The 18883-nt window shown below is 35.1% G+C and overlaps 1 protein-coding gene across 2 annotated transcripts in view; it reads right to left on the bottom strand.

Annotated features, from left to right (window-relative positions):
- Positions 1-61: 61 nt before the first annotated feature.
- The window catches only part of EMB3142 (nuclear pore complex protein (DUF3414)), a 70819-nt gene continuing 51997 nt past the window's right edge, over positions 62-18883 (bottom strand). Inside the window, exons 20-46 of one of the 2 annotated variants that reach the window (XM_088208239.1) lie at positions 16365-16483; positions 16110-16260; positions 15918-16030; positions 15765-15846; positions 15510-15596; positions 15302-15379; positions 12869-13072; positions 12233-12325; positions 12047-12160; positions 11768-11938; positions 11570-11625; positions 11415-11487; positions 11141-11328; positions 10921-11047; positions 10734-10811; positions 10389-10532; positions 9365-9529; positions 5810-5974; positions 5600-5737; positions 4656-4799; positions 3956-4075; positions 3741-3836; positions 3518-3649; positions 3305-3405; positions 2369-2488; positions 1106-1241; positions 62-303 (exon numbers count right to left, since the gene is read on the bottom strand). In XM_088208239.1, coding sequence (XP_088064365.1) covers positions 223-303; positions 1106-1241; positions 2369-2488; positions 3305-3405; positions 3518-3649; positions 3741-3836; positions 3956-4075; positions 4656-4799; positions 5600-5737; positions 5810-5974; positions 9365-9529; positions 10389-10532; positions 10734-10811; positions 10921-11047; positions 11141-11328; positions 11415-11487; positions 11570-11625; positions 11768-11938; positions 12047-12160; positions 12233-12325; positions 12869-13072; positions 15302-15379; positions 15510-15596; positions 15765-15846; positions 15918-16030; positions 16110-16260; positions 16365-16483 — 3276 coding nt within the window. In that variant the 3' untranslated portion in view covers positions 62-222. The remainder of the gene's footprint in view (positions 304-1105; positions 1242-2368; positions 2489-3304; positions 3406-3517; positions 3650-3740; positions 3837-3955; positions 4076-4655; positions 4800-5599; positions 5738-5809; positions 5975-9364; positions 9530-10388; positions 10533-10733; positions 10812-10920; positions 11048-11140; positions 11329-11414; positions 11488-11569; positions 11626-11767; positions 11939-12046; positions 12161-12232; positions 12326-12868; positions 13073-15301; positions 15380-15509; positions 15597-15764; positions 15847-15917; positions 16031-16109; positions 16261-16364; positions 16484-18883) is intronic. The other variant, XM_088208240.1, reaches the window with a different exon arrangement.

The following is an 18883-nucleotide window of genomic DNA, read 5'->3' on the forward strand; positions in this document are numbered from 1 at the left end:
AAAGACCCATTATATAAGTGTATGGGAAACTGACATGTTGAAAATGTCTGCGAAACTCTCATAAGCAAATAATTTCATACATACAATTGATATATAATATACATTTACAGAAGCATAAAGTAAGATCACATGATTTCACGCATTAAACATGCTACATTTTATGTGGACACCCTGAAATTTACTCTAAACATCGATCTTACAACGCAAGTTATTGGATGTGAATCAAGCCAACTTTTGGATGGCTATTTCTTTCAGCGAACTAACTAATCTGCGGAACACCTTGAGCCTGCGCCCTACTTTATCCTGAGAAAATAACCAGACACAAGACATGTAAATTTCATTTTAATAATATTAATAAATATTCAACTGTAGAAAACATGAAAAACTAATTTGCCCCATGAAGAAACTGTGTCAAATGTCAATAGACTCATTACTCTCGTGGCTTAGGCTTTGAGAACAAGTAAGTATGATCCTATGTTCATACCCAATACTTGACACCGTAGCAATTCTAAATCATCAAAGCAATGCTTAAACTCCACCTAAGTATCAAAATTGATTATTTCACTCAGCTTCCAAATTAAGCAAACAAAGAGAATAGCATCTTAACCATAGCTCTTTCTGTGTCTGGATGCAAGAGAATATTTTGAGAAAGGAGCCCACCGCTCCTTTTTACCCACTCATGGCTCAGGTTCTCCTTACCTTGCCCACTCGAACCCCCGTTACATAAGAGATCCATAAGTTCCTACTAACAAATCCGGTCGACCATATGAAATACAGACCATGGACCATGGAGGCCTCTAAATTCTCTCTCTATCTACAAGATCAAGGGGCTTTCCTATTAATAACTGCCGACAAATTCAGGTTGGTGAGGTTGCCAACTTGAGTTCCAATACCACCTTAAACCTGATATAGGATTATCTCAGAGACGTAATAAAAGCTGCTATATATAGAAGCCACAAGCTCTAAAAATGCAAAAAGTGGCATAAATATCTGAAACTTGATGCAAGGATGATTATGAGGCACATACCAAGAAATGCAAACATGCAAGGACCTTAACCAGATGAGACCAGACTGTTAAGCCATAAACAGTTAGGAAGCAGCATACCTCGCTGATTAATTCGAGCCGTTCCAAAGTTGGAATCAATTTCCCAGCCAGCAGAGGTATATCCTTATCTTCCGAGTCAGATGAGGCACCGTATGTAATTGTCTTCACAAACCCACCAGTACCAGAAGGAACAGAACTGTCAAAAGAATTTAACAATTAACAGCAAGAGGAATAACTTCAAGAGAAATAGCCTCGACCTAAAAGCTAATTTACCAATGAATCCCTAGATCGCATGAAGCAGGGACTCTAAAAATTACCTCATCCACAGAAAAACCAAAAAAAAGTCCAAAATTATGGGCAAGAACACGTGACAAAAGAATGGTGAAATTTCTGGTTTGAACTCGTATCTTTACTCTAATACCATGTTAAGAATTACATAGGAGATTTTAAAAGGACCAATTGTTCAATCCATACTCTTAACAAAAGCCTTCCAGATTGTAGTCAATAAATGGAACTAGCAAGAATGAATTTGTTTGGAAGGGCTCCAACATCAACCAAGAATCTTATCATTTCCTAATGAAAATTTTAAAATAAAGACAGTATTATATATAAAGACACCAAAAAGGTGAGACCTGTATTAAACTCTTCACAATTCTATCAAATCTATCAATTCTCTTAAATCCTCAAAAAATTAAGAGGATGACCTTTTATAAAATAATCTAACATATGAAACCAAGTATTCTGAACTATAACAAATGAAAATTATATGTCCTCAAAAGCTTTTCTATTCTTTTTCCTTCCAATAACTCATAAGGTAGCAAAAGGGATAACACCTAAGTTCTTCTTGAAAACACTTATCCTCATGGATGCCCCTCCAAGCACAAATCTCCTAACAACATATTCACTTCCGAGTATACACTGTCATTTTCAAAACATAATGGTTCCGCTAACTCTAAAGTGGCAAATGGACATTTTCAAAGGAAAGAGGGATTTTTGGGGTGTGATTGGAGTACTTTTTGGGGGTGTGATTGGAGTACTTTTTGGGGGTGTGATTGGAGTGCTGGAATTTGGCAGTCAAAGCATACTTTTTTCTTTACAAAAAAAAAAAAAAAAAAAAAAATCCAGCATAAGTTCAAAATACACTGCTTAAGAAAGAAATTTATATAAAAGGATCAACAATATCTAATGTCAAGTTAGATTCGCCATTTTCGTTAATACTTAATCTCAGGTTTTAAAGACTCACTAATAGATTTGGTGTTTTGGTTGATAGTTGAATTTTTAAGATAGTAGTATTTCCTTCCAAATGATACTAACAAAGCATACCTATCTTGAAAATGGATGAGAATGATGTTCAGGACATGATCCATTAGAGGAAGCAGTAGGTTAATTAGTTGGTCTTTATTCCCTGCAACATGGCACATCTCCATCATTGCAATATACCTCCTGTGAAACAAGAAAACAATTAGAAAAAGAGCAAAACATGTCCTATGCTCAAGAAAAATTGAGGAAAAAATTCATAGAAGCATCAAGATTGTTCATGAAGTTTCACTTCCAAAAAAGAAATCACCATAAGCATATATCAAGTAGCTTTACAATCTTGTCAAAACAAAATACCAAAGAAAAGCAACCATGGCAACTGTTGCTTAACAATTTTATACAGATCATATGGCAGTTGAAATTGTTGCTCAACATGCCAAGCATAAATTTTGCAAGGTCAGTTTGAGTAATTGAGGCTATCTTGTCTTCCTCAATGAAAAGCTCAGATGATTGAAGGGAATGCATTTGCCATGTATAGACCAATTCAAATCAAACAGATTACTTTGTTCCTATTTGTTCAACCATATTAAGTATTGCATTGTATTACGTCCCTTGCAAACCAAATGCTACCATAGTGGAAAACTTCCTCATATCTTGTGTGACACGAGCAGAAACATATGTTATAGGCACCTGAATACCTTCTTATAATCAGTTTAAATTTGCGGTAAGTTTTAACAAATACCAATAAACAGCTTTAAGTTTTACCAAGAAACAACAGAAACTATGAAACTGGGCAGTTTCAACGAAAAAGAGAAGGGCAAAGCAGTGAGAGACGAGACAAAATAGGTATAAGCAATATACTTGAGGTACTCTGCATTTCTTTTTTGTGAAAAAATGAGACTCAGTGCAAATAACCTGAATAATCTATGATATGACCTATTTGTTCCAGAAAATTATTGAAGATTTCTCACTAAAAAGATATGGACCAAACAAGATTACTACCTCTTTTGTATGTCATCAGATGATGAAATACAATCTTGCCGGACAAACATATTGATGACTTCATCCACTTCCTGTCTCGATAGTTCATTTATATCCCGAATCTGAAAGTTCATCAGTAAATCACGGAACATAATCACCAAATAGTTTGGAAAGAGAGGAGGGAATAATGAGACATGATAGTGACAGTGCTGCGTATTTGAAATTCTGATGCACCTTATTAAGCAACATGGATTTTTCCTCAGCCGCTCTTTCCAGAGCATTTGTCACTGAATTGAGAAGGGAACCAAGATCAATTAAAGTTGGTTGCTGCAGCCCAGAAGCACGGTACTCAGAAGAGCCATTGACCTGCAGACAGAACATTTTGACAGATAAAGAACATCAGCAATAGGTCTACAGAAAATCTGGAAGAAGTAAAAAAGGAAAGGAAATTACAAACCTGCAACCTCAAGGATTTCTTAGTGACCAGGAAATATAGATAGGAGCTCAAGCTAAAGCACAAGAGAAACGGGTTAAGTTCTGATTTTCTCTGAGCCTGAGCATACACCAAGAATGCAGAGAGAAACCCAAAAGAAAAGAAAAAACGATCAATTAATAAAATTGCTCATAATTTAATATAAGCTGCATCTTATATTTGAATAGACATGCAGAAACCTCAGCAGATGGAACTGATAGTGAAGTAGATGTCTTTGAACTGTGTGAGAAAAGAGTATGCATCATGCCAAAGAGCCCTTGAACAAATCCATATTCATCACTCTCCTCATAAGGCCATACCTGTAAGATGAAACATAACTGTTTATAGCAAGCAAAGCCTTAAAAATCAATGAAACTACCCAATAAGATAAAAGGGAAGCAGTTCTTCCAAAAACAACTTGAAAGTCCCGGAAAAAAAAACACATAATGGAGGTTTCCTTATCTCAATTCCCATTTGGCATCTGGAAAGGTCCAAGGTTTACTTATTCAACCCACAATATTCCATAGCTTAGTCCAATATGCATCAAACTTTCTGATTACCATATCCTGAAACCTATTGAGCGATGTAACTCAACATCGCCAGAGTATGAGATTTACTCTATAATTTATATATTTTTTAAGCAATCCTTTCTAACACAATAAGTTTTAGATGAAAATTTAACATGGTATCAAAGTCAATTCTGCCTTATAGTCTGTTTCTTCATCTGTATATGCATTGCTTGCTCACGTACATGCTATGTATGAGAGACGGTGTTAGGAATGTAATCCCACATCCATCAAGTATGAGCATCTATGCTAACTTAAATATTTTTTAGACAAATTCTTTTACTAGTATATGGTTTTTGGATAAGAATTTAACAAAACCGAACTAAAAGACCACCTTGCTCAGTATGCCAACAACAAGATTGATCTGCTCCATCATCAATTCATTGGCTTCAGAAATGTCCTCCTGAAGAATTTGATCAAAAAGCAACTGGTGTGCTTTCACGAAGTCAATAACTTCACGAACAATTTTGTTCTTAACCTATCAAATATCCAGATGATAAAAGAAAAGACGAAACAGAAAATTACAATATGCAGAAACTCATAAGTTCGAAATTTTTAATAGAGAAAGAAAGGAAAACACAAGTATGCTGATCTTAGAAAAGGAGTAATGGAAGTAAGTGGAAAAAACAAAAGGCAAAAGCACAACATACCATAGTTTTTGGTATTTAAATGGAATTTTTCTGTCTTATTGATTTAATACAGTTGGATACAGTTTTATATGATTCTTGATTACTGTTCATAGTCTTACTGACTCAGAAGACCTAGTAGATCTTTTACCTTGCATTGCGGTACTTTTGAATAATACTTCTATCAGAAAAAAACAGAAATAATTTTAACCACCTAGGCTTCATCCAAGTTTGACAACAAGCAGGAATGTGATTACTGTTAGTTGACAATAAATATGCATTTGTGCTAGTCCCTATTTGATTCTTTTTCTTGTTGACCTATTACATCTTTAATTTGATTCATACAACAGATTGAATGGTATCAATTAAAGTTGTTATGGTATCTATTAAACTTGTTATTCCTTTTTTTTTTAGATGAAAAATGTTATTCCTTGAACCTTAATTAAGAGGGAAAAGAAACCTTGAGAATGAACAAGATATAAGACATGCAGATCTTTACCAGGGGAAGCTAAAAAAATGATCAGTTTCACACTTTTATTGCAGTTGATATGGTTGCTAACAGGACTGAAATACAGTTCCTCAATACAAGATGGACTAACTTGCCACATCTCAGAAACAAACAAATATTCCATGGTAAGAAAGACAGGCTTACCTCAAAATAATCACAAGTGCCGATCAATGATGTCAAAGAAAATACCAATCTCAAGACAGGTGTTATGATCATTCGTTGCCTATCAATATCAAAAGCCACATCCCTTCGGAGCTTTATATCAACACGCCTCAAACTTCCCTGAAGGTATTTTAGCTTAGTTTACTAGCAATTAAGATTTAGGACAAACAAGCATATTGATAGTACTTTTACCTGCAAATTTACAGCCCTACATGACGCAATATGGTCCAAAGTGCCCATGGAAACTAAAACCTGTGCCCCAGATTTCCCATAATTGTGACTAATTCTCAGCAGTAATGCAAGTTCAGCCTCTAGAGTGCATGCCCGTTGCAACGAATCCAGCGAATGCCCACCATCCTAATAAACAAACAAGCACAATTTTTGTTTACAATAAAAGAAGAATTTTTCTTTAAGAGAGAGAACTGTTACAAAAGAGAGAGAGAAAACAAAATATCATCCAACCAAAAAAGAAAGATAGAAGCAAAGCGAGAACATTAAGGCAAAATAGGAAGCCAATCCGTTTGCAAAGTAAATAAAAGCATGCTTTGAGAGAAGCAGAGTACCATCATATGCCAAGCTACATGAGATGGTTGAAAATGATGCTTAAAAATTCTAGCATTCTGTTCCAATAGGACCGGCAAATCAACAAAGACAATGATATATAAAACCTTATCACAAAGTTTGACCATGTGCTCACTCTATGATGAACATAGCACTAGAGTTTGCTAGCACCAAAAGCTCAAGACTGCACTTGCTGTCCTAAGAGGGTGTATGTATTGATAATTTTTGTTGGTCAAACCAGCTCAAGCTGGTTTTGAGTTAAAAAAATGTCAAAAGAGGGAGAACTCTCAAAACCCACTTAAATTTAAGCAGCTTCATAAAAAATAAAAAGCTAGTGAGACAACTTTTTTCTTTTGTAGCATCAGTGAGTCAAAGAAAGCCAATTTAACCAATTTTCAGACAAAAGTATCCTTGCGGACAAAAGTATCCTCATATTTTTACATATTCCCATCTTATATTTTGCTTCATTTTCTGTGATATCTTAGAATTAAGCATTTCTACACATCTGATACTTAAAATTGAAGAGAAGGCCATGGAACTTGATTACTTGTCTTGGATATCAACTGGGTGATGATCAGATCTATTCAAGATTAGTTGTTTGCTTAGGTTAGTATTCTCAGCCCCAGGCTCCCAAGAAATAGAAGCTTATTACTTTCATCACTCATGCCATTTTGCAGACTAGTCCACGAAAAAGAAAAACAACGTTATTTAACAAGATCTCCTCCAATTTTGCTAGCCTTCGCATGCAATGGCAAACATTTAGTATTTCTGTAATGATCATCCCCTTCTTTTGAGAAGACCTTGGAGCTCTTACTGGTAACTTCTATAATCTTACCAGCAACATCTTGTTTCACCTGAGATTAGTCTTTCATTTAACAAGGGTGGCACCCCTTCGGTGCTCTTTTTTTTTTAGATAAAAGGTGTAAAGTATATATTGACAAGGTACCAAAATCGGAGGTATTGCTCATGTACAAAAGATTTACAAGAATGTTAGTATGTGTATAACATTTCCAAAATTCACATCATTAATAATGTCATGACCTAATAAGATAAATCCAAAAAAAGTGAATCCATCTATTTTTTAATCTATAAATACTACTTTCAACACTATCAAAGGCTCTACTATTTCTCTCTTTCCAAAGAACTCAAAAAACAGTCGTATTCGTTATATTTCTTTTTACACATAAGCCATCCTAAGCCCAAAGCTTCTCCACCAACCGACCCAGCAATACCCAATCAATCCCCAAAAGACCATCTATCATACACCAAAGACTGTAGGCATTAGGACACCACAGCAATTACCCAATCACCCCCTCGGTGCCCTTAATACATCTATTTTCTCTTTTTCTCTGTATCTCTAGAAAAAAGAGAAAAACTGAAGAGAATGGTATTTTGATTCTATTAGATCCATAAATTTGAGGAAAAGGATATTATAAGGAATTGAAATTTTGCTTGTAAAAATGAATACCAAGCAAAATTAGAACAGGATATGCTCATAAAGGGGAAAAAATTTAATTTCTTAGCGTCCTATATTATAGAAAAAATTCAATAATAAAATAACTAAATTACAATTTTTGTCATTTTGTTAAATTTTTAGTTTTAACCACTAATTATACAAGTTCCTTGATATATTTATCTAGAGAATGCAAGCCAGAAAAAGTTCAGCAAGAAAAATATGGAGCTGTTTGTTTGTTTGTTTTTTTTTTTCAATCAAATCAGTTAAAGTCATGGAGATGTTTTTTTCTAGATGATGTTTTTCTAGATTGCTTATACAATCTTCTCCCTCATTGGAAGTAACTGAATTCCCACATCTACCATAACTGAAAATCATTATCCTATCTTCCCCAATCTTAGCATTTATTACATAAGTAGGTATAACAAAACCAAAATACAACTTAAAACTCCCTCCCATTTTCCACCCACATGTCATTCTGTCATTGGATCATAAATTAACAGTGTCTGACTCGAGTTTTTTTTAATAGCATAATAGCTGTTAACTTTTCTCAAAAAAGAAACTGCTAAACTGTTTAAGTAACACAATATTATAAGTTATAATTATTTACATATTTGGCAAATATATAGCTTGTAAGCTATTATTACGTCAAACTAATGAAAAAATAAAAATTTTACAGCGTTTAAACTATTGGGACTCAAAAATATAATTTTTAAAATTATTTGTGGACACAATAGACAATTAATTGGTCAACAGTAGCATTTCTAAACAGCTCCGAAACTCTCTAAATTAAAAAATACCTTCTTCCAGCCATTTATAGAACATTATTTTAAGAACTTATTAGCTACCTATCTTATAAACTTTTTGCTATTTGAGGAAAACTTCAGGAAATTAAAAACATAATAGAAAGTTTGTAAGCTCTTTGCCAAAAAAATAAGTTGAGCCTAACACCATCAAGCTTATAGCAAATCAAAATAAACAAGCTCCTATAGGAGCTTATTTTTCTTTCTTTTTTTTTTGGGTTTTGGCTAATAGCTGTAAAAGAAAGATGTCATTTTAATAATATTTTCAACCTTTTTTTCACTGAGTACTTTTTAACTATTTGTCTATAAATCCTCTAAACCAAATAAAAATGCACTTACGGAGCATATTAGAAGTTATTTTTCAAGAGCTTATAAGCACATTGAACTTATAAGCTCTATGAGCTAAAAATAGTCAAAATCAAACAACCCTACTATGTTGACATAAAGGTCTAAAATCTTAAAGGTTGTTAGAGCTTAAAGTTTCATTAACTTAATGCATTACAACACTAATCAATTGAAAAGAACCTAAGAGTTCAATCCAGTGTTTTTTGAGAATACTTATGGGATAGCATAAGAGTTCTGGGCTATCAAAAGAAAACAACAGATTTATACAAGCCATTTATTTGTGATTCCCAAAACTCCATCTTCACCTAGATCATCAATCAACAGGCCAAAGTTTTTCAAAGAAGGAAAAAGAAAAGGGACAAATGATTTTTTTTAGTTTCAATTTTTTTGAATAAGAACATATTAAAGAATAATGAAATAAAATGTGATTTCTTTTATGTTTCTCTTTGATATGTCCTGAAGCATGTAGCTGGTGTAGAAGCAAAATACAATACACAGGGAGCAAGTAATGACTCTACCATGCATGGGATAACCACTTGATAAGAAAGTTATAATGCAAATAAAGCATTACATAAAGATTACTACCTGGTAGGAAAAGTTACTAATGCTTGTAAGGCATGATCGTAGAAATCCCCGACTTTGAAGTTGACTGAAAAAATATCTCTCATGATCAATACAAAGAAGTGCATCCAGTACATATAGTGAAATTGTCTTTCCAGGTTCACTTCCCTGACTTGCATCCTTGATAACCTGAAAGCAACTTACAATTGGATCATTAAGGTATATGAAAGAAGTCAAGATTCTGAACCAAATAAGAAGAGGAACTAAAGTGAGGGGAATATATGATGTTCCCTGGCCTAAGATCTACTTATAGGAGTTGAAACAGAAAATCAGAAATGAGAAATTGCAGAATGTGTCTGCAATCTTCTTTCATTTCGAATCGAATTTCAATTCGTGAAGTGAGAACCCAACGTTCTCCTTACGTGTAAGTACTCAAAACTTCTAGTGAAATTCTACCCAATGCTTTTATTGCCGGTACTTATTAAAAATTTTACAATAAAATAAGAACATAATATTATCGTAGGATTACTTCTCATAACTGAATTCCCACATCTATAAAAAGAAAATACAACTAAATTTTTCGAAATATTTAAATAACTCGATGACGTTTAAGGAACGAACTGCTCATGTTTTTCAAGATACTAAAATACCAACCAAAATACTAAAAATACTCCCTGAACCCACACAAGCATCCACCCACCCCACAAGTGAATCCAGCAAAAATAGAGACAATGAAGTGAAAAGCCTCATGTAGCATATTTTACTAACACAAAATGATAAAAGACAATGACAACTTACAACCAATCACTACAAGCTGAAGTAACAAATGTCATAGATTATTCGGCACTATGTCTCATGAGAACAATCCGGGAAACACTGAAAATATATATGTCAAAACACTCAAGCAGACTACTGTTATAAGGACATGGCTTTATCACAACCATATTGTACGATGGACATGATATATATGCCAAAAAAAGACATGTTTAACATGGCCAAAAGCAAAAACAATACGGGAGTCTTGTTAAAACAAACGAAACATGCTTACAAGTTTCAGATTGCTGTGTACAAGAAGTATAGGTAGTTTAACATCTCCAAAATGTGTAAGTTTCTTGGCAGAAATGCCTAGGACAAACCACTTTTGCTTGTTATTGAGAGATGAGTATGAAATCTCCATTGGCTGCCCACAAAACTGTTGGACACCAGTAGGCCAGAATTCAGGACACTGATTCAAAGCTGGAGATGAACCGTGCATGTCATCTCATAAAGCATAACCCCACTGATGGAACTACAAGCCCGCTCCACCAGTAAGACACATTTTACATTCGAAGCCTCTAGCAAATTTTCACTCTTTGAATTGTAGAAGTTAATGTTGAAGAAAGAAAAGACCCACCAAATTTAAGATGGCTTGCGCCTCCTTCCTTAATATAGAAAAGTTGGCACGAGCTAGCTCAGACTGTTCCTTGTCAATCTGAAAACAAAAAAGAAAGGCAACCTTGATAAATGTTTTCTCCCAACAGCATAAAGTATAATAAACCTGGAAAGAAATACAAACAGTAACAGTTTCAGAAATTGCATGCCTTCTGAATATCCAGATCATGACTATCTTGTTCATCAAGCAATAAGAATTGTAAAACTGATGTTGGAACTTCTGGAGAAAGCAGATGCTGACAATACTGAAAGTAGCCGAGCAGCAGTGCGTATTGGCTAAATAATCAAAAAGATAAATGAAGGTCAACTAGCAACTAAAAAAGTCTGAGAAGTAAACAAAGCACCAAATTGTAGATAAAAATTCCATACCGCCTCCTCAAAGCTTCTGATGAATCATGTCTCAGAATTGCCATGATAAGCTTAAATAATATTGAGTGACAAGCACCATTTGACAATTGTTTTGCCGTGATAACCTCAAGACACGTGACACTATCAGAAACACTACTAGGGAATAGGAATCTTTCATCACGTAACTTGGCCATACATGTAAGTGCAACCTAGCAACATCATAGGTTAGATAAATACACAAGTTTTGTACAAATTGATCAATTATACCTGGCTTAATATTTCTTTATAAGAATACCTGGCTTAATACAAATGCCATTTTCAGAGAACAATCTGGAGAAGCAGAAGCAGTAAGAGAGGCATCAAGAATTCTGCAAACAAAAGAGTCACTGATTGTCAAAAAGGTTAAGAGAATTATACTGATGAATGATACTGATGTGGCAGGGAACCTACTGATATAAAATTTCTGATTGATTATCAAGAGTTGAAATTCTTCTGCAAGCAGAGATCTGTTGAACAGATTAATTGAGACCAGTAACAGAAGGTTAATGTAAGACAAGTATAAAGTATTTCTTCTCTACCCTAGAACCAAACAAGATGATCTCTCAACTGACATAATGAACTGTACTTATGAAAAGAAAAGTAATGGACCTCGACAATCTGTGACCATCCAGTTAACATGTGAAGTTGGGCAGCTTGCTCCTCAAGGTTCTTATTATACTTCCATCCCCATCTCAGTAATTGCTGAATTGTCTCTCTTACATCATTTAGCTCAGCTTCACTGCCTAAACTACTCATCTGGGGATAAACTAGATTGAATTTCTGAAACCACAAAACAACATAAGCACCAGATTCCTCCCCGAAAAGTTCACAAAAGAAGGTTCACCACAGAAATAAAGAACAAAGAATCAGTCTTATTGCTGAATCAACCTGCCACAGTTTGTCACCAAAGGAACCAAGATCAATGAGGCGATCTCCACGCTCAGAATAATAATAGATACCGCCCTTTCCAGCAGTATTTGCATTCCCAAGTATGTCCTCTGTCTATAAAGTAGAAATAATAAAATCAGAAAAAGAGACAGTATAAGGATGCAGAACTGATGGCTAGCATCTTACCAGCAAGTCATATTTCATATTAGAAACTATCTGAGAAAGCTTCAGGGAGGTATCAGGAGATCTGAACTGAAGAACTTCAAGCAATTCTAACACCTGAAATTCAACATCAAAATGAAAGTACCTGAAATTCAACTCTAACACTTGGGACAGACATTCAACCTCCAAGAACCTCAACAGAAACCAAACCCAAGATATAAATATTACAATGATAAATACAAATCGGCCCTTGGACAGTTGCTACTCTTCTGTAGAAGGAGTTTATGGAGCATGTTCCAAGACTTGCTAGAACCCCTTAGGGCCACCCGAAAAAACTCTAAACACATCTCGTATCATTCACATTTGACTTTTTAAGTAGTTTGTATTCGAATATTTTGAAGCATCAAATTGTAGAAGAATATAAAAGTTAATAATAGAGAACTTGTACACTTCTCAACATCTTAATTATTTGATCCTATAGAAAGAAGTAATCATTTAAGAGCATAAACAGTCAAAATATGAGAATCAATGTTCGGTAGAGAAACCATTACAAAACAAAGAATTTTGCACCATGATTCAGAGAGATAAAACTTGGAAGCCAATCTATGCTAGCAATAAGCAATTAAATGATTATAGAAGTTCAGAAGTTATTCATGATACCTTACTCTTGCTGATAGATCTGGTTCCAGCATGGTCCAAACTATATTGAAGATAGGAGTCCGAAACAATGTGATCGGTCTCAGTTTCAATGAAATCCCGCCCAAAAAGATGAGCAAGGATCATCTGACATGCCTCTCTGTGAGTGGCACTACTTGTATAACCAGCATGCAACTCAATAGCTAAAAGCTTCAATAACCATGCTCTCTGAGAAAGATAAGGAATCAGAGATCAATCCAAATTAACCTAACATGAAAAATAAGTATTGCTGCCTTCAAAAGAAGTACTCGAGCATTTCCTTTCTCTATAAAAGAATAAATATCATTTTTAGAAAGAGAAGAGCAAAAAGGTACAACCTGGGGAGGATAAGCTACCTGCCGAATGAAAAACAAGAAGAAGAAAAATAGCATCATAGTGCCTTTCAAGTGTAGATAAAGGAATCCCTCTAAAATGATTGTGTGCTTTAAAAGCCCAACAACAGGCAAAATGCACCAAGCAAGACCACCACTTACCACCTTCTACTTCTCCCCAATGAAAAGACTCACAAGCCCATCAAAATAGCCCCTCAACATGGCAACAAATGATCGTTACCCTGCTCAAACCTACTTAAAGAGGTAGAGATAAAAATCTCCAAATTTGGGGGCACAACTAATACACAAACAAGGAGAAAAAACCAATCTAGTCCAAATCCTCCAAGCCATTTCACCATGAAGGAAAAGATGACTCTCATGTTTGGCACTAAGAAATTACAAAAGTTATTGGTGTACGAAGTTTACAAACCAGAAAAAGTTATTGGTGTTAATCCTGCAAAGAACAGTAATCTAAATGAAGACTCTCACCTCTGGCAGCTTTCACTTTCAAAAAGAGGGAGGAAAAAGAAAATTGCATGTCGTTGGGCTATGTGCAGCGAACTCGAGTTACAAGTATTAAGGACTCAGAGAATTGAGGGCTACATTACATAACCAATAAGATGTACTGGAAAGAACTGAGTTTAAGAACACAATCAAAGACATAAAATTTAGTGATTCTATTTAATTTTTCAAAAGATGAGATCTAAGATATTTTTTAAACCATCATCGTTTCAAAAAGGGACGAAAGTCAGGAATTATATCCAGCGAAGAATCTGTAGAGGTGGAAGAATCAAGAAACAACAGGTGCTTTTGCTACCCACTAATCTTTCCAAAAAAATGAGACAATACCAATTCTTGAAACTCACCCGAAATAAAGGATGAAAAAAATCATAGACCTGAGCAATCAATTGCCAGGGTTTTGTTGGTTAATAAATCAATACCCCTCTTCCAATCTCAAGTCACAAATTGCATTCAAACAAGATGATGCCTAGCATCCTTAAGGACCTCAGCCACAATTGACCATAGAAAGTCTCATGATTTTCTCAATCTCTTATCCTAATGAGAAAAGTATTCCTTTCCACTGTTCTAAAATCTTGGAATCTTCCCAGTATGGAATCCCAAAAAAGAAGAATTATGCAGATTACACCCCACAAATAGACAATCATAGGTAAGCTGGAAGACCATTGGAAGATGTTACGACCCAGTATACTGGTTAAATTGCTGATAAATTCTCCCTCATATTGATGGCACCCTATTCATATGGGTCCATAAGCCAAAGATTACCTCAAAATTTATTGGAGAGAAATGACATTATGGAAAATATTCCTACCTTTAGGCAAGAAAAGTTTGCTATAATTTACAAATTGCGACCAAAAAAACCTAACCCCTCTCAATACCCTCAGTAGACATCCTACAAAGAACACCCACGACTAGAGTAAATAAGATAGATAAAAGATTCCCTTAGATTAATCCCATTGACTTTTGAACCAGGCTTTACAGTTTTTATATTACTAAATAGAGTAGAATGATGATTACATCTATAAACCAGGCTTTTCATTTAATCCGCAAGCATTAAATACATGGTGGCGAACTAGGCTTTGCTACTTCTGGCTGTGAGATTCTAGCTGCTACAGCCAGCTATGAAGGCTGACATATGGTGGCGATGGCCGGTCTATAGTCATCGACAGCTAGGGTTGAGGTGGCCGTCAATGAAGGCTGGCCCCCTTTAAGATTTTCTTATTTTGGCATGAAGGCCAAATATAATTTATAAAAGAGTTTAGGATTTCTTAACTTTAACCTCTAATACCAAGTTAAGAATGGTTGATTTTGATTTTATTGAATATCACAGCCTTATTGATACATGTTTTCTACAATAGAAAAGGAAATAACCAATTAATCATATAAATGATTTATTTTATCTTTGTACTCTTTAACCTAATTTACATTAAATATATTGTCTTTAACAAAACTAAATGAAATTAAAAATAAACTAAATGAAAAATGAAGCAAAATAACTAAAAATCCATATATTATAGGAAAAGATACAAGGGCGTGTAAGCTCATAAGATAGAAGCAAGAAAAAAACCTGATGGAGAGAACTGGTGCGAAGTGCCTGGTTAGTATTCCGTTTTGGAAGTGGAGCAACACCAATAGTATCAAGATGCTGCAGCAAGAATAATAAAGTGTTGTTTGATTACAAAATAAAATGAATAAATGTAGAAACAAAAATCAATTGCCGCAGCAACGAGAACATCAATTAAGAGTACCAAATTATTAGATAATGCATGTTGTACCTTAACAAAGAACTGATACTTTTTATTACTCAAGAGATCCATGGTAGGACCACATGTTAACGGATCCAAGCACAACTCATAAAGAAGCTGCAGAAAAAAAAAAACCAATCAAAAACTCCAACACATGTATACGAAAATAAGTGTCGCAGGAGGAAATTCTTTGATTGTTAATGAATATCAAAATAACTACTAAACTAAAATTATTACCTAAAAAAGAAAATAAAAGAAAAGCCACAAGCTTGAATAGCATGTAACCTGGAAACTAAACTCATGAAGCAAAGCATTAACGTCTGGCCTTAAAAGCTTCTCCAAGATTTCCAGAATGACCTTCAAGCAACTGCAAGATTGTTTATATAAATTGCATTATTTACCACAGCAGGATACTCAAAATCTACAAATGACAAGTACCTGAAATTAAATTTTGGTTGTAAAACTGTCCGTTCAACAGGGGAATCAAGATCAAACTTAAGCAGCAAATGTGTAATATTCGGAGCAGGCCGACTAATATTATCAATCAAAAGCTGCACAGAGAAAGAAATAACAATTACAAATCTAGAAATTTGATCTAAGCAGCTAGTTACAAGGCAAGCTAGAACAAACCTGCATAATGAGAATCCCTGGATCATTACCACTGTTCTCAATAGTCTGACACTCTTCTGATCGCAACTCAAGGCATGCTGCATAATCCTCAATCAAACAGCTACTTGCATTTGATTTTAGAAGCAACTGTACAAGCCCAATCATGCGTGAACTGCCACCATCACAAACATGAATCAACTTTAAGCAACAAATATATTAAGAACAAAAAAACTTTCAAGGAACAAATAAAACAAATTAAAACTAAATGGGTGATACCTTAAAATACTCATGATTTTGATAGAGCACTGTTGAATCTGAGGAAGAAAATCATATCTAACGTACTCCAATAAAGCTACAATTTGATTATGATCTTGAGAGAGTATTACATCCAAGGGCTGTGCAGAAAATGAAGTAATGTGAATATCTTACAATCATCTTAGTCAATTGAGCTTAAAAAATTATTTTAACTAGGACCTTAGGCCTACAAGGTTCCTCACTCGCCTCTCACAAAGGAGGTTCAAGCTCAGCTCTTGCCAAGCTGTGACTTATCCTTTTTTAAAAAAACATAAAAAGTGTGCTATGTATTGATGTAAAGGTGCCGAGGAGGCACCGCCCATTTGACTAAAATTCTACAAGTCAATTAGACTATTGACCACAAAACTAAGGTCATCTAAATAGTAAATATTATGCTCCAAAATAGTAGAGCCAAAATAGTGAAACTAGCTGTAAGTGATGATGCTAAAATTTACTTATTTTCCATCAAAAGCACAGTTGTTCCTCTCTTTCCAAAGGACCCAAAAAATGGTGATAGGGATGAGTCTAAGAGTTTTCCTTATACTGCTAATGCCCTTCCACGCAAGAAGCTCAAAGGTGATCGAACCATTCATGACCCATGTAAGACACATTAGACCGAGGACAATGGACCAGATATTGTGGGAAACCGAGCAGCCTAGAAGAAGATGATAGCAAGTTTCTAGGCTGTTTTTACAGAGATAGCGGCAGTTGACCGAGATGATCCCTCTCTTCACTAAGTTATCCATTGCAAGGATTTGCCCTTTCGCCGCTTCTCATGTAAAAAAAGACATTCTTGGAGTGGCTCCCGACTTCCAAATTAGAGCGAATGGAACATTTTCTGGATGCAAGTGGAATTGCCAACCAAGAAATTATAGAAAGTCCTGACATAAAAGTTACCACTTTTGGTGAGAAGCCATTGTAGTTTGTCCTCCCGATCAGTAACCTGAACAGTAGCTAAGGTCTAAAGTAAGGATTCATACTCTTCAATTTCCCAATCTTGTAAGTTCCTATGTACAATGACATGCCAAGGCGCCCCTGAGAGTCCTGGTCAACAGCATCCGTGACCAACAAGTGTTTGTCTCTAGCAATTGTATAGATGTGTGGAAATCTAGATTGGAAAGCCGCCGTTTCAAGCCAAATATCAATCTAAAAACGGATTTTATTGCCCTTCCCGAATTGACGTCGAGAGTTGAGAAGGATGAGGTTGTTGAGTTTCCAAAGACGTAAGCCAAAGGTGTTGTTATTGATTTTGGAAGAATTGTGATAGTTGTTGTTAAATCATTTGATCAAAATGATTGATTTCTATAAGTTGTTACCTTAATTCTAGAATCTCTATATCCACTTTCCGAGGAGAGCATTGCTAAGCTTATCGATGGATCTCAAACCCAAACCGCCCTCTTTGGTTGGTTTCTTGATATCCTTCTAGCTAACCAAATGAATTTTCCTACTGTTGTCATCACTATCTCCCCATAAGGAATTACACTGAATTGATTCCAGTTTGTTTGCAACCCTGATGGGAATTTTAAGCAATGACATAAAATAAATAGAGAGGTTTGATAGGATGCTTTTGATGAGAGTTAATCTACCTACTTTGAATAAAAATTTCCTCTTCTAATTAGTAAGACGATTGTGGAACATGTCAATGACCGGTTCCCAACATTTCATGTCCTTATGTTTAGCCTCTAGAGAGACTCCTAGATAGGTGATGGGCATATTTGATATGCATTCTACTTTATTTTCAGGGTATCTCCATCTGATTCTCATTACCACCCAGGGTAATCCCCTTTAAGAGTTTTAGGGCCTTAGCTTTCTCCAGCAGTTTGTTCAAGACCTCCATAACGATGATGAAGAGAAGCAGGGAGCGAGGATCCTCTTGTCTTAGGCCTCTCGTGGCTGTGAAGCAGTTGGAAGGGTCGTCATTTTCAATGACTGCAAAACTAGCAGAAGAAATGCACATTTTGATCTAGCATCGCCACGGAGTATCGAGCCCGCACCTCTCTAACATATAATCTATGAAATTCCAGTCAACATGATCAAAGGTCTTCTCCATATCAAGCTTGCATAAGGCTCCTTGTTTATTGTTCCTGTTACTTCATCACATGTTTCATTGGCAATGAGGATAGCATCTGCAATCTGTTTACCTAAAACAAAAGCATTATGGGATTCATCGATTATTTTGTGTAGAATATAAGATAATCTTTTGGTCAGCACTTTAGATAGTAGCTTTTAAATGCAGCCGATACGGCTGATTGACCGGAAGTCTGAAATGTTAACCGAGTTAACTTTCTTAAGAATCATGACAAGAAAAGTAGAGTTATGAAATCTTACAAAAGAGCCATGATCGTGGAAATTCTTGAAAAAATCCAAGATATCATCTTTGACAATTTCCCAGAAGGTTTAGATGAAGTTGAGATTAAAATTGTCCGGTCCCAGGGGTTTATCCCAATCACATTCTCGCAGGCAATCAAAGATTTCAGCCTCAGTTCACTCTTTTCTAGTTA

The sequence above is a fragment of the Carica papaya genome, chromosome 7 (genome assembly GCF_054855325.1).
Source record: "Carica papaya isolate Zhongbai chromosome 7, ASM5485532v1, whole genome shotgun sequence".
In the NCBI taxonomy this organism is placed as follows: Eukaryota; Viridiplantae; Streptophyta; class Magnoliopsida; order Brassicales; family Caricaceae; genus Carica; species Carica papaya.